Consider the following 14,873-nt stretch of genomic DNA (forward strand, 5'->3'; position numbering starts at 1 on the left):
TGAGTGTGGTATAGGGCCACTCTATTACCGCCTGTACATATGCTAACATTTTGTTGATCCCTGAGCCATGTCTCTACGTCATGTGTGTGTGTTTGAACGAGAAGTTTGCACAAGTGAAAGGATGAGCATGTGTGGAGCTGCAGGGTTTCCTGTGGGAGCTTACAGTAAGAAGGCTTTGTAAACATTTGCTTTCACTCGTATAACATTTTTAAAACATATGCTTATGCACTATATAATAGAATAGAATAGAACAGGAATCAACTAACTATACAGCTGATCACACTGACTGTCAGCTGATGTTAAAGCAGCAATGCCCTCAGGTTTTGGACCCACTGAAATAGTTATTTAGAGTTCAGTTTTGAAGTTCACATAGTACAAGAGAACGGTGTATGGCTCGCTAAAACCCCTCATACAATGTAGCATACATCACACAAAGTAACCCAGTTCCAGTGGGATCTATATTTGTGCCTACCGCAAGTCTGGAGTGCAGCACGGTCTAACTGTGTGAAGGGGCATGCTACACCAAGTTATCGTATTTTCAAAAATGCACGTAGCTTGGCACAGTTAGAAACGGCCAGTTTGCGCCATTGTGGGTGTGAACATAGCCAAGTTGCTTCACAGCCAATCAAAGCGGTTCCTCTCATTCCCTTTAAAATCAGTGTGTGAGAGGCGCATAGTCCTTTACATTGCAGAAGCAGAAACTGATTTGCAGGAGTCCATGCAATGGGTCAGCGCACACATTATAACGAACTGCAAGCAGACCTCCATGGGCACTGCCTTCCACCCCGATAGTGTTTTGTACATGTCCATGTGTCATTTGATTTCAACAATAATTTAGAGGGTTTGAAGCATGCTGTGGTTATATTTAAATACAATGGTATCCACCACACATGTCTGTGAATGTACTTGCATAAGCTGAGGAGGAAGTTAGGTTTTGAATGCTATTATTTTTGTAACACAGAAGTACAGAAGTGGACAGTGGGAAGGGGTGACAGGACTACATGGAACAAGCAAAACAGAGACTAGCTAGACATGTGAATTGCCACAAGCTGTTTCCAGTACTGTACAGTACTACATGTTTACGACAGCAATGTTTAAAGATATTCAGAAGTGGTTGAAATTATGATTATGTGACGTGATAAATGATAGTTTGTGTTTTACTTGTGTTCTAAACTAAATTAATATTGGCAATTTCAACTTTATCTCCTATCACAAATTATATCACCTTTGCGGGGTGCATCAGTTGTTTGAAGAAGTTTGTCAATCACAGCCCGGCTTGATCCATATCCCATGTTAAATTTATGCATTTAAATAATATATGAATTGAATGCATGTATGATGTTTGTCCAAAGAAACCAGCCATTAAAAAAACACACACAAACACACATTTTACACGTTCTTTTACATCACAGCATCCAGACAAAGCCTGGGGACCTGTTTTCCAGGTTTAGTCATGTGCTGTTCTGCATATAGAAGATTAATAATCCAAAGGGAAAAACAAGTCATGAATATTCAGTTAGAGATTGCAATTTCATAATGCATTCCCATTAATTATTCCAAAGTATCATATCTGTGATACTGACTGTATTTCTTAGTATCGGATTGACACACTCTTATCACTAACCACTTGAACTTGTACAATTGAGCCCAAGTTTATTGCCAAGAATGTGCACAACACAAACAAGGAATGTGTGTAGCTCCAACTCTAGCATTCATAATCAAAGTCACTCATATCATTATTACTGTTTAATCAACCGACTGTCCTTGTTTTATGCCCCGCCTACAAAAAGCCTAGCCTTACAGGTGTATCAGTCAGGTTGCATGCAAGGAAGGCATGAAAGCGAGGAGGGCACATGTGGCAATTGGGTTTGCATGTGATGGCACAAATGCGTGAGTGTAAATTTACCGTATCTCGCCACTCGTGTACTGTGTGGGCCATCATCAGTGTTTATGGGCCCCTCTGAATAGAGATGACAAGCAGGCAATTTCGACTGTACCTTTACTATGCTTATAGAAAGTACTTTTCACTTCTCAGATTGACATTGTCAGCTTTGTTAGGTGACGTGGAAAAATTCAAACTTGTGTTATTTATATATGTTATTTATTTACAGCCTTGTATGCTGAAGTAAACCAGTTTATTTTTATTAAGAGCAGCAAAAACATACAATTATGTCACATTAACTGTCACACAAGAAAATGTGTCAACAACAAATCCAATGAAAAACTTTAAAACATAATTCGCAACGTTCTATCTCTTGAGTCCTTTTACAAGCACTTTACAGGTGTCTATTCAGTAGCTAGCTCAAAGCTAACATCGCAGCCTATATTTTTACTCAGTGCTCCGGCACCTGCTCCATCTGAGAATACTGTCAAGCAATGGGAATGAGATCAAAGAATGGAGCAGACCTGCTTCACAAGTCACAAACATGTTCACCAACCAGTTTTGTATAGCTAGAAGCTAAAGTAGCAGTCTGTATTTTCACACTGTGCACATTTCTGACAAGTATCACAAAAACAAGATGTGGGAACCTCTTTCTCAAATAACAAGCATGTTAGCTCGCAAATTGTCTGATGTCTCGCAAAGCTAACATAGCAGTCTAATTTGTCAAATTCCACAAAGAGAGGGAGTACAAGCCAATTCCACAAACGACAAACATCTTTGAAGTTAGCCCATCAGCAGCTGGGGGCCAAAGCAAGAAACGAAGGTAGCAGGCGAAATTGTGGTCAATGTTGCGCATTGTCAGCACAAACAGATGGTCAAATGCACCATACCAGTCACAGAAAATGACAAAGACCTTTGTTCACAAAAAAAAAAAAATGGTGAGTCTGTTTGCTGGAGGCTAGCACGGGAAACTGACAGCTTAGTTTAAGCTTAATTTCATGTCAGTTTCTTTCCAGTTATTTGGTTATTTTTGCAAGTCAGTTAAAAAAACAACAGGGCCCAACAAATAAATAAGTGCTTCTCGGTGATTCCCTTCATGATGGTATTTTCAGGAACGTGTGTGTGTGTGTGCGTGTGTGTGTGTGTGTGTGTGTGTGTGTGTGTGTGTATGTGTATGTGTGTGTGTGTGAGTGTGGTGTTTTCTCAGCCTTTTGTGTTGTCGTGTGAAGGGCGGGCACTGTAGTCTGGCCTGTGCTGTCACTTTCTAGCGCTTTCAATGTGCATATTTTATTGTCCACTCACACACACACACACACACACGTACTGTATACGTACACACACAGTGACCTCTCTTTTCGAACTTTTCACTCTCACAGGGACGAAGAGACCGACCGGAGACTCAAAAATGTGAGTTGTGATTTGTTTGTTTGTGACATTGCAGTTTACAATACAATACATTTTTATTCATATAGTGCTCTCAGTACAGCTGCAGCTTTAACAAAGTGCTTTACTGGACCGTTAACATCAAATAAAATAATACAACAGAACACATAACATAAAACATGGACAGACATCCAATCGTAACAACTATTCCTGCATACGGCTTGTTTAGGTTGTCCTCCCCCTGATAATTATTCAAAAATATTAAACATGCTTAAAAAAAACAATATGCGAGTAGTTATTTAAAAGCCCACATAGAAAGCTTATTTTTGAAAAGCTATGAGGATTTGTGTGATGTCGTTTAACACATGCCACAGGCTTATAAAAAAGATGTGTGCGCTGCAAAATGCCGCTCGGCTGGACTTTGGCCACCCTCGTGGTGCTATATATTTAGTATATTAACTTTTACTATTAGATTTTAAATTGTTTCTTGCAAAAAATAAAAAATAAATAAAAAAATGTGTCCAGTTCAGTCAGTGAGGATATCAGTGAGCTAGCTTCGTTTTTTTAAATTATTATTATGAATTAATTATTTTGTGTCCTCATTCCAAAACCTCAGATATTTCATGCATGTTTGTATACTGCAGGTGCTGATCACACTTTACTGGCTTGGTAGAAAAGCTCAGGGCGAGCGTTCCTATGATGGACCTTACCTGAATTTCAAGGCGTTTGAGGGATTACTTGGCACAGCACTTCACAAGGTAAGACCCCACATCAGTATATTAAAACAAGCACTTCATACTGTGTGAATATTATTGCAATCCACTTTCACAGCGACGGCACAGTGCATTCCTGTAGGCTCCCTTGGTGTGTAAAGGGTGTAACCTGGCATGCGCGCCGCATGGGGGAGTCCAAGCTAAAGGCATAGTTAGGTTAAGTAATATACTGTATGAACCCATGGCTTCACGAGGTTATTTAAGTCCTGTTTACCAACTTGCTCACTGTCATCGTCATGTGACTGGACTGGTCTGGGCACATTTTGTACATGCAGCAGTAATACTGTAATGTTCCTCAACCTGGAATTGGGTGTGTTGCAAGTGTGCAATGCCTGTTTCATTGAAAATTAACTTCTTCAACAGTGTTTAAGAGTGACATCTATTTGAGTTTATTTTTGTTAGTTCAGTGGTCACCGAGCTCTTTGAAACTTAACAGCTACTTCTTGAGGAGTGATTCATGCCAATGGCTGCGAGTTTGATTCACAGTTCTGTAATAAATTTGCTCAAATGAGTGTTTACCTTTCATAATGTGATTGTAATGTGATTCTTACGAATAAAAGAGATTCGTGAATAGACTGATCATGGTTTCTCACGATAATTAGGAAACAGTGTTACTCTAAATGTCTGCCAGTGTTTACATTTTCAAATGATCAATTCTACAACATTCCTGGAAAATCACAGTGCCATCACTGGTCAACTATTTTTAGAGGTCTTCCCGCCAGCTACTCATGTGATCCTTGGGGGCTACCTGGTGCCCTCGTACACCACCTTCTTGACCCCTGGTTTAGTTTGTGAATTAGTTGGTTGTCAGACAGCTAGTTAATTTGGAGGTTTGTTAGTTCATTAGCTGGCTATTTAATTGCTTATTTTGCTACTTGTCACATGTTTAGTTCACTACCTCACTAGTGAGATAATTATCCAATTAATTACATAGCTAATTAATGTGTTAGTTAGTTAGACATTGAGCTAGTTTTGTAGTTCGTTTGCTAGTTCAATAGGCATAGTCGGTTAATTAACTGGTTAGAATCTTAGTCCAATTTTTAGGTAGCTTGTCAAGTTGTTTTCGTTTGCACTCTATAGTCGGTTTGCTAATCAGTTAATTAGTTTGTCAGTTAGTGATGAAGTATTGACATTGTGTTTAATATTGCAACTGTCGTCTTTGCAAAGCATGAAGCGAGAAAAGAGGTTATGCTTTCATTGCGGTTTGTTGGTCGGTGAATTCGCAAGATAATACTTTTTGGTGCAGAACAAGAAGTGTGCTTGCATGGGGAGAAAGTGGGGTAGTGACTTGGGTGCCATACTACTGAGAACTCCATCAGTGAAGTCACAAAAAGTAAAACAGACATTGTGATTTGTGCATTCCATAAAAACCATGCTGAACTGAACTGAACTGTACTTGTTGGACACTGAGGTTTTGTGTAAATGCAAAAGCGAGAGACCCATGGCCAAGCGAGGTCATACTCCACAAGGGAGTGTTCTCATGCACACCCACGCATACTGGAACAAAATATTATAACTGCTTGTAATAATGTTTTTTTTTTTCTCCCTCAATCAAATGTGTGTGTTGACAGGCTCTACAAGAATTGTCTGGTCAGAAAGGCAACAGCATCCAAGACAGTGATTTGGGAGATAACTGGTATTCGGAACGAGAGGAGCGTCACCAGTTAAGAGGAAGAGGAGGTGGACACAGAAGAGAGGATTCGTTGGACAGTTTGGACTCTCTGGGCTCCCAGACGCTTAGCTTCTCATCGGACGCCACACTGAAAGGCAGCAGCGAGGGTAGGACATGTTCTACCATAAATATTTAAACTCATTTGCTGGATTGTCAAATATTAGTCGGGCGGCAAGCTGTGAAAAGTTGACTTCGTTAAAACAAACAGCTGCCTCCCTCTCGTGGTTTGATTCAGCAAGGCAATGTTTTTCTTGAAAGTTCACTGGCGATTTAGCAAAATACAAAAAAAGCAAAGCAAAATAAACATGGAGAGAAGTCACATTATTGTTCGCCCACCCCCCTAAGATTGGAGGTGTGACACATTCCACAGTGCTCCACACTGATTTGTAAATGAGCCAGCTTCCAAATGAGGGGAAAAAAGGTTCTATACTCTTGCCAGAACACCAATCCGCCCCCGTCCCCTTTTTTTGTCTCACATCCCCTGTCTTGTTTTTCTACTGCCATTGCTATTTGCCTCTTCAAGTCGACACAAAAATTATACTATGTTTTTTTAAGAAGGTCCTACCGGTATTTAGCCGTTAATCTTCCAGAAATTCGGCCATATCGGATTACATACGTTTTACATAGCCAGAGAATGTCCTGTGTTAAACCAAATCTAACAACCAATGTTTTCATGTAAAAATGTTCACATTTTCTACATTGTTGTAATGGGCAGTGAGCACATTGTTGCCCAGTTTTTATTTATATTTGCTGATACTGTGTTTTCGTTCATATTCACAGTCGAGGAAAACAATTCCATACAGTATATTTTATGAAAATATGTGTCATATTGTCTTTTGACAACCTGTCAGAAGAACAAAAAATGAGTCTTGTGTGTGTTTTTCAATTCCACTGAGCTCTGTGTGGTTTAAGGTGAGTCCAGTAATGAAGAATTTGTAACCGAATCAACCTTTTTATTGACAAATTTGAGCCAGAAATCTCTAAACAGTCTGATTCTAGGATCAGTTGTTGATAAATGTTGTGTTTCTATCAAGTAATGTATGGTTTTAACACGTGACCCTCTTAAAAAAAAAAAAGGCATACGGTACCCGGTAAATAAAATCCTCAAATTTTCGGGGTGCTTGTATTTTCTGTAGAGGTAATTCAGCACCCCCAATAATGGGCGTGAGACGCCTATGGCTGACAGCCACACACTATGTGTAGTGCCTGGTCATTCCATGTATCATATTTGTAACCGGTCACGATGTGATCAAAGCAGATTTGGCATCGTTACCCTAACATTGGCGCATATGCGTTGAGAAATGGAAGAAATAAACACATGTATTACCGTTCGCTTATCCCGTTGCTGTGTAACATAGAGATGGAGGCTACAGTGTTACCACAGTCTCCGCTTTGCTGCATTTTTTTTTTTTTACTGCCGAGTCTCCTCTTGTCCTCTTGAATAAAATGTGTCTTCTTACCAGAAGACAGCAGAGCCATTTTCTCCTTTTTTTGTTGTGTGTTAGTGTGTGTCCTTCAGACTACTGTGTGTAATGTGACATGGTTTTCTCAGTTCTCAGTCGAACTAGATCAAACATCAGTCCTTTATCTTCTTCCACCTGACAGGTTGTTGCAGCGACGCCGAGGCCGACGCAGCTTTCAAGATGTCCAACAACAAGGAGTCTCTTTCTTACCGCCGCTCTGTCACCCTCACACCGAAGGTCACCACACAGTTCAACCAATTCCTGCCCACGAAAGACAAGGCCACAGGATATGTTCCCGCTCCTCTGAGGAAGAAACGGACCGAGCGCAATGACGACAATCGACGCAGTTGGGCCAATCCTGTTTACATGGACGAAGATGACTTACCGATCACCAGGTAGTGTACTAAACCTAAACTAGTAACTGAAGCTTTGGCTGTGTTCGGAATCACTCCTGACACACTACATTGAGGAGTGTCGAACCCATTTTTGGTGAAAGCCACAAATTGTTGTTTTGGATTCCCTCAGAATAATGCCTGTAAAACCATGTAAATAAATACGTCTCTCGTAATTCCCAAATTGATGAATAAATAGTATTGAAATTAGAAGTGAAGGAAAAGTTTGTTTGGATCTATTCTGGATGTTAGGCACAAACTGTGAGTTGGAAGGGGTGCAAGTGAGTCTGACATTTCAAAGGCAACACAGGTTTGTGTCGCAATTTTCTATTTCGATCCTGTATCGTTTAGAGTGTCCTCCATGTACCCCGCAATGCATCTAGAAAAGTAGTGAGCAACCAATTCTCATTATTAACATTATACAGTATCTGATAATGCATTGGACTATTCAGGAGTTGTGGCTTCAAATGACCTTGGACGGACAAATTGCTTTATTTGTAGTCATTTTATAAAATAGACTCAGAAAAAGAATATAGTGTTGCAAGGTGCGAAATAACTTTTTTCTCCACGGAGCAGTTTTGGCAAAACTGCAGCAGTTCATGAGCAAAACTGTTTTGCGAATGACTGACTTTCTAATTTTGAGGAGATAAGATAGGATAAGGAGAGACCTGAAGCAGGTGTTTTATAAGACAATAAAACCGATGATCAATGGATCAACAATTGTTTTTCTTTTTTATATACCGGTACAATAATTAACACTGCGCATAGCAGCAAACTGTATTTTTTGGTCTCGAAACATTTTCAGTGGGGCAGTTTCAAAGAACATGTAAATTTCACTCTCAACGTAGTAGTTCTGAATAAGTTGTCTCTTGTTATGGCTTTCCTGTCTTTCCTCTTCATCCCTTTGTGAGAATGATACTTGTCAGAAGGTTCCAACACAGGAGTAACTTCGGGGCGAGTTCACGCGTTTAGCCACCCTTGTAGCCAGCACAAGCTCATCGCTTGCTATTTGGTGTGGTCTAAGTAGCACCGAGCTTGCCTCAACCTCCGACTACCACCGCAGAGGTGATGTGCATCCAGCCCAGTGAAGCTTAAAACCTCTAATAAAAATGCAAATTTTAACTCGCAAACTGTGACACAAAAGCTCTTGTTGTTATATCGTATATGTTTTTCACGGAAGGTTGACCAGTTGGCGTTGATCTGGTACCTTGTAATTTTGCGACAGCAATGAAGTTACTAATGGTGCCCGTGTGGTGTTTGAAACTGATTTTTCATTTACTGATGAGTAAAGTGTATATTGTCCACTATTCAAAAAATTCCCTATATACTAATTAGGAAGGAAGGGATGAGTGAAGGATTCCAAACACAGTCCATGTCTTTGGAATTTTACATGCTGAGTTATTTTCTTCCGATGCTGCTGTTTGTTCATGGTCCAATGGTCCATGTTGGTACCGGTGTTGTGTTTCCTTCCCATGTCCTGCAACGGTACCCTCAGTGACGCCAGCCTGCCCCTTGGCAAAAGTTCCACATCCCCCAGTGCTCACCCACAGTCTGCCCTTGATTACGAAAGTGGCAGCGACTCTGACTCAGATCGTCCGGACCCCGATATCGTTATGGATGACCTGGCCAGCCGACGATTCCACAGCCCCCCACCGGCGCCCCCTGCCAACTTTTCCGTACCCATCAGCCTGTCAGTTTTGGGTATGGCGCCCGCGGGGCAATGGCCGAGGGTGACTGTGAGCCCCAGTGTTGCTCGCAGGTCAGAGAAGCATTGGTGTGACTGTGTTGTGGCGAGAGCGCGAACATGGACGCTTCCTTCACACATTCAGTTTGTTTGTCGTGACATCGGTCAATACCTTTGGATGTGCTCAAGCTAACAGCGCTGTCTGCTGTTTTGATTTATTTATTTTTTCTGTTTTGAGCCGGGTTGAGTTTCAGCTGCACAAATTTCATTTGCCCTGCTTGATTTTTGTGGACGTTTGACTGCATTTTGTTCGAAAGCTTGTGTTGAGTTGATGAGGATCATTCGGCCCCTCCCTCTACTTTTGGTGTGCCGTGATTGCCTAACAAGCCAAATGCTTTCACACGCGTGACTGCGCCGTCCATCTCTCTCGAAGCAGCAGCGATGGTGGGGAACAAAGGGCCGAGCACCGCCCCCCGGTGTCCACTGACAGCATTTTCAGTGATCTGTACGCCAACTCGGAGGATGAGGACGACGAGGTGGGCTACGCAGACCCTGTGCAAGATGACCTCTACGCCCGCAAGGTGGGAGCCAGAAACTTGGTGGCAGGCGATGCCTCCTACCAGAAGTTCTTGCCCAAGTTGTGGACACCCGAGGAGGACGTTCATATCCAGAAGATCAAGCTGGGCTCTCAGAGCAGACCGTGGTACAGGAAGATGCAAGGGTTCAGGTGTGTGAGAGTACAGGAATCCACATTGACTTTGGGCCCGATTTACGAAAATATCCTTAATAGAAAGTGTTAAATCGTGTGTTCACTCACTAGATTGTGCGTGTGGTTTGCAACAAGTGTATATGTGTTGGAGATTGTAGCATTTAAAAAATGGCTTTGTGCTTAAGGTAGCTGTAATGGCTTTCACCATGGAAAATTTGGGAAAGCACCACAAGTGATGGAATCGAAGGTGTTAGTGGAAGACAAAAATTGATCACTCCGATTTGGCACAGTTAGCAATCACATAAACGCCACACTTTGTTTGATTTATCCCACTTTGATAGCAATTGGAAGTGCAACCATGTGCCCATTGTGCGTAACACTGCATTTAAAACTTGGGACAGCACACCTTGAAAACTGCCATGGGAGAGGCCAGCAGTAATTGTTACTATTCTTTGAAATGACCCATGCAGATGCACAGGTATACAGAGTGGAAAGGAGTTTTTTTTTTCATAGGTGATATGGCATGAACTCCTTCTTGCAAGTGGTTCCAAGTCAGTTCTTAGATCATTCAAAAGCTCCAAATTTGCATTCCTGAATAGCTTTCGTGTTGGTTTGCACCTGCCGCGCAGACATTCTATTTACTTTGTAAAATAAAAGTTAAATGTCGTATGTTTGACAGATATAATTCTGGTTGCGGCCAATTAGTAGATCAGCTTTCACATCTGTTAGCACCCGTTTTTGCACACACTAGCCGTTAGTAAACCGGGCCCAAGTCAGAAGAAACATTGGACACTTCATAAGGTGCACCTCCAACATTGAACCGCATCGAATCCAAGAGCTGGCATATTTTTCTTTTTTTTTTAATAAATGTAACTCGTATGTACAATTGTTGATTAAATAGCTGCAAAGCACACCATGAGGCAGAATGTGTTACAGCTCTTGTATTGGATCCCACTACATTGTACCGGTGTTTCTAATCAAGTGTCCAGTTTCTTCCTGCTTGCTAAACTGTCCCTACTTCCAAGCATGTCATTTGTGCATGATTCTTTGCATTTCTGCTTCATTCCCCCCCGCCCCCCACTAATGTTTCTTTCTTTCTTTCTTTCTCTCTGTTGCTGCCCTGCATCTTCTGTGTCCCTCTCTCTTCCCTGGTCTTTCCCTCCACTCTCGGCCTCAGCCATGAGAAGTCGGGCTCCTCGTCGGACGATTCCGAGCCTGACGTTGCTCCTGCACTTTCCTCGGGCCCCTCCTCCTCTCACCCCTCCACGACTCATAGCGCCCTCATTGGGGGGAAAAGGTCCATACAGTTGCACCACTTCAAAATGTTCTAGACTAGAACATCCCGACGTTCTACATAAAATAACCTAATTTGTTATCCTCATACACATTTTTCCGATTGGCTGTTTTTAACTGGAAAAGAGCAATCCAACCCCCCCAACAACACTGTATCGCATAGAAAAATAAAATCACAATGTGGACGAAAGTTTTTGGATGTGTCATTCCACACCACTGTCAAACTGTAAGAAAGTGTACATGTTTTTTTGTTGTTGTAGGAATTGGATGTGTAATTATAACCAAATAAATTATACAATCACTAATTAGAATTCAGTATTTTGTTATCAAAATAATAGTATAAATACTGTCAGATTTTTAATTTTACATAACAATTACACTCTTTCACCTCGTATATGAAAAATCTGGCCCATCTATACCTTTTAAGAATCATTTTAAAAACTTTGAGCACAAAAGTGTGCCCACTCTTGGTCTACTCTGAATCTGAACTGATTGATTCGGAGGGTCGTCCAACTACTTTTGTCCACACATTGCATTACCACGATCAATATCCCTCCTTTTCTTTATCTTTAGTCCAGTTCAAGCGCATGCACTCATCCGCTTTCTGTCCTTTTCTTTTATACCTGCCTTCCTCCTGCAGTCCTCCTATGCACACTCACGGCTCCTCACACCGACCCAAGACCACCCTATTAGAGACCCCGCCTCTGGCGTTCACCCCAGTGGACCCCACCTCCGGTCCCAGACTGGTCAAATGTCAGCAGTGGCCCCTGTTAGGGCGCCAAGACCCCCGGGAGCCTCCAGATCCTATAGATTATGAGAGTATCATCCCCGATTTGGAGAACGATGACATGTTCGCGAGGCGGACCCTCACCTTCCAGGCCAACAGCGAGCTTGCCACAGTGAAGACCCCGCTCTCAGCAAAGCGATGCCTTTGGACATCGAAGGAACAGATCAATATCGTGACACAGCTTCATAAGGAGGAGAAGGAGGAATTTCCCGACATCGAGCAGGACGACGTTGTCCAACGTAGGGAGAAAATCGAGCAACAACAGCGCCCCCTGTCAGGTGCCCCTGACAACTTCTTCCCAATGGCCATTCCTGAGCCATGGGACCTCCCTCCTGAACTCAAGACCAGGCTCCTGTGCCCGCCATCCCCTCTCACCCAGGAGTCATCATCAAACAAATCCAATCATGTCCAAAAAGAGCCATGTCCCGAAATGGACGATATGCTGGTCCGAAAGCTGGCTGCACAGCATAACCAAGTGTCAGCCAATCAGGCGACTCCCTCTGTGCCAACTTCCTGCAGTGAAGGGGACCTGCAGAGGTGGCAGGCCATCAGGGAAGCTAGTCAGCGGAGATACAAGAAGAAGCTCATGGTGGAGATGCTAGCCGCTCTCAAGTTGCAGGAATGAATTGCTGTTACATATTTTGCTTGAAATACTTAATGTCTCAACTTGGTAAGGATTTGTTTTCAGAGGTTTAGTTTAGGTCTGCTGCATTTGCTTCCAGACCACTGGGAAATTCCTTGTCTTTACAGTTTGTTGTTTCATTAGTTATAGTTTAGGGGGTTTTTTTTCAAGTCAGATATTTTCGTACAGTTTCCTATCGATTGGTTAATGGTTACATGAACAATGCTACACTGTATGAACAAAGGAGCAAAGGAACATGTTTGGGTGTTTTTTTGAAGTGTGTTTTGTGAATACACCGTTCTTCCTCAAATAGTGGCCTCCGTATTGTTACCGCTGCGTGTTGTCTTTAACCACAGCTCATGGCAGAGCGGATTTGGCATTTGTTAAGCTGGTGTTTCTGGTGGAGTTGAAAAGGAAGTTGGATGGGAACACAATCGAGTAGTGTCCTTTCAAGTGATAAGACACACACGGTTTTTGCATGAGATGTCTTTTCAAAAACTGACACTGCCTGCACTGTCATCTGTAAAGCCAACATTTACCATGGAGTTGGAAGGTGAATGTTTGAAACACAACCAAGATGAAGAAAAAAAAATCCGGTACTTCATAGACGGACCATAATGTGATAATATATCAATGATGCCCAATTTAATTTTTAATTTTGTTTCACAAACAACATTATTTATTGAAGATGATATTTATTGTAATAAATTAAGTATTACTACAATAGAAGCCTGCTACTCACTGTTGAGTACATATATACCTCTGGCCTTTATATGCACAAATAACATCCTCTCACTAATAGATGCCTTACCCCTAATAGACTACGACTGTTTGCAATTGAGCAAATAATACCTCCGGCCCCTATATGTGAAATACAATACTAATGTTAAACTTGGTTTGTACCACTAAAAGCCTCCGCCAAATAAATACCTTTTGCCGAATACAGTTGATGCCTGTAACTCTCTGCAGTTTAACAAATGCACCTGGCCACTGCGTGAGGAAATATAATAGTCAAATGCACTTTTGGAGGTTTTTCTCATCAGATTTCTTGTGGAATAAAAAAGAAAATACTGCACCTTTCCAGTATACTGAATATTTTTATTTTGTTTTGCATGGAATGCACCTTCCGTGCGAGTCACGGAACCCACTTAACACATTGAAGTCTTGCGATCGGTCGCGAAAGGCTTCAGATATTCCTCATTACACAAAGCAGCCGTTGAGGCCCCGTTGCATGGGCGTACGGTACTTCACTGTTATTTGTTAAGTTTCCAGGGAGAGTCTTGCAATAGTGAAAAAAAAATGATGATGATGACACACACACAGATGCGTATACACACCCTGGTGTAAAACCTGTGAGATGTTCACAAGTGGACAACATCAAGTCCCGTGTGACAATATGTGACACTCTTGTCTGTGGCTTCCCCCCTTCCTTCTTTGGTTTCCTAGACAACGGCAAGCATCAGACAGTTTCGACGGGTGAGTTGACACGGGCTGCCAGGAATGTGGCACATTTCGCTTGTTTCACGCTTTTGTGGCTGCTGCTGCTAAATGCTTAACACTTGACACACACAGTGTGGCGGCCATGGTCGGTGCTGCTGGGCTCTCCCAAAAGGTCCCTTAAGATCTGTTGTTGATAGATTTATGCTATATAACAATAGGTCACAAGTCTAAGAACTCTAATACTTCTCACATAAATAAACAAAAACTCTTTTGTTTTGTTTTGTTTTTTTGCTCAGGTGAGTTTGTGTGTGTACTGTGTACATACAGTACTTGCTGTTTTGCATTGTGGTACTGGGGCTGTTCACTAACCAGCTGCGCTTGTTGCACCCCAGAGCTGTCATCTAGTGTAAGTGTGGCTGGCCGCAGGAGTAAGGTGTGAAGTTTCTAAATGGCTGTGATACATTGTTGAGTTGCTGTTTGGAGATATGGGATGCAAACTGTCAAACTATTACGTTCCCATAGAATTACTGGATATTACATTCACTTCAGCTAAATGAATAAGAGAGGATTTCAAAATCCATCCATCTATCCATCCATGATCTAATTCGCTTATCCTCACGAGTGTTTGGATTGGATTTGATTGGATTGGATAAAACTTTATTGTCAAATGAACTGTATGTGTAACATGTAACATACAGCACAGATGAAATTTCTTCCTTCTCATCATAAAACAAGAGGAGCCGCTGTGTTGTGGTCGTGCCTAGTATTTCAAA

The 14,873-nt window shown here is 41.9% G+C and overlaps 1 protein-coding gene across 6 annotated transcripts in view; it reads left to right on the forward strand.

Moving 5' to 3' along the window:
• Positions 1–14,873, forward strand: part of lmo7a (LIM domain 7a) — a 63,720-nt gene that overhangs the window by 34,364 nt on the left and 14,483 nt on the right. For 5 of the 6 annotated variants that reach the window (XM_086123166.1, XM_086123172.1, XM_086123171.1 and 2 more), the window contains exons 5-9: positions 3,259–3,289; positions 3,910–4,023; positions 5,610–5,817; positions 7,316–7,568; positions 14,107–14,136. In XM_086123166.1, the coding sequence (XP_085979292.1) occupies positions 3,259–3,289; positions 3,910–4,023; positions 5,610–5,817; positions 7,316–7,568; positions 14,107–14,136 (636 nt within the window). The remainder of the gene's footprint in view (positions 1–3,258; positions 3,290–3,909; positions 4,024–5,609; positions 5,818–7,315; positions 7,569–14,106; positions 14,137–14,873) is intronic. The other variant, XM_086123169.1, reaches the window with a different exon arrangement.

The sequence above is a fragment of the Hippocampus guttulatus genome, chromosome 11 (assembly GCF_054856545.1).
Source record: "Hippocampus guttulatus isolate MCC_2025c chromosome 11, RoL_Hgut_1.0, whole genome shotgun sequence".
Lineage (NCBI taxonomy): Eukaryota > Metazoa > Chordata > Actinopteri > Syngnathiformes > Syngnathidae > Hippocampus > Hippocampus guttulatus.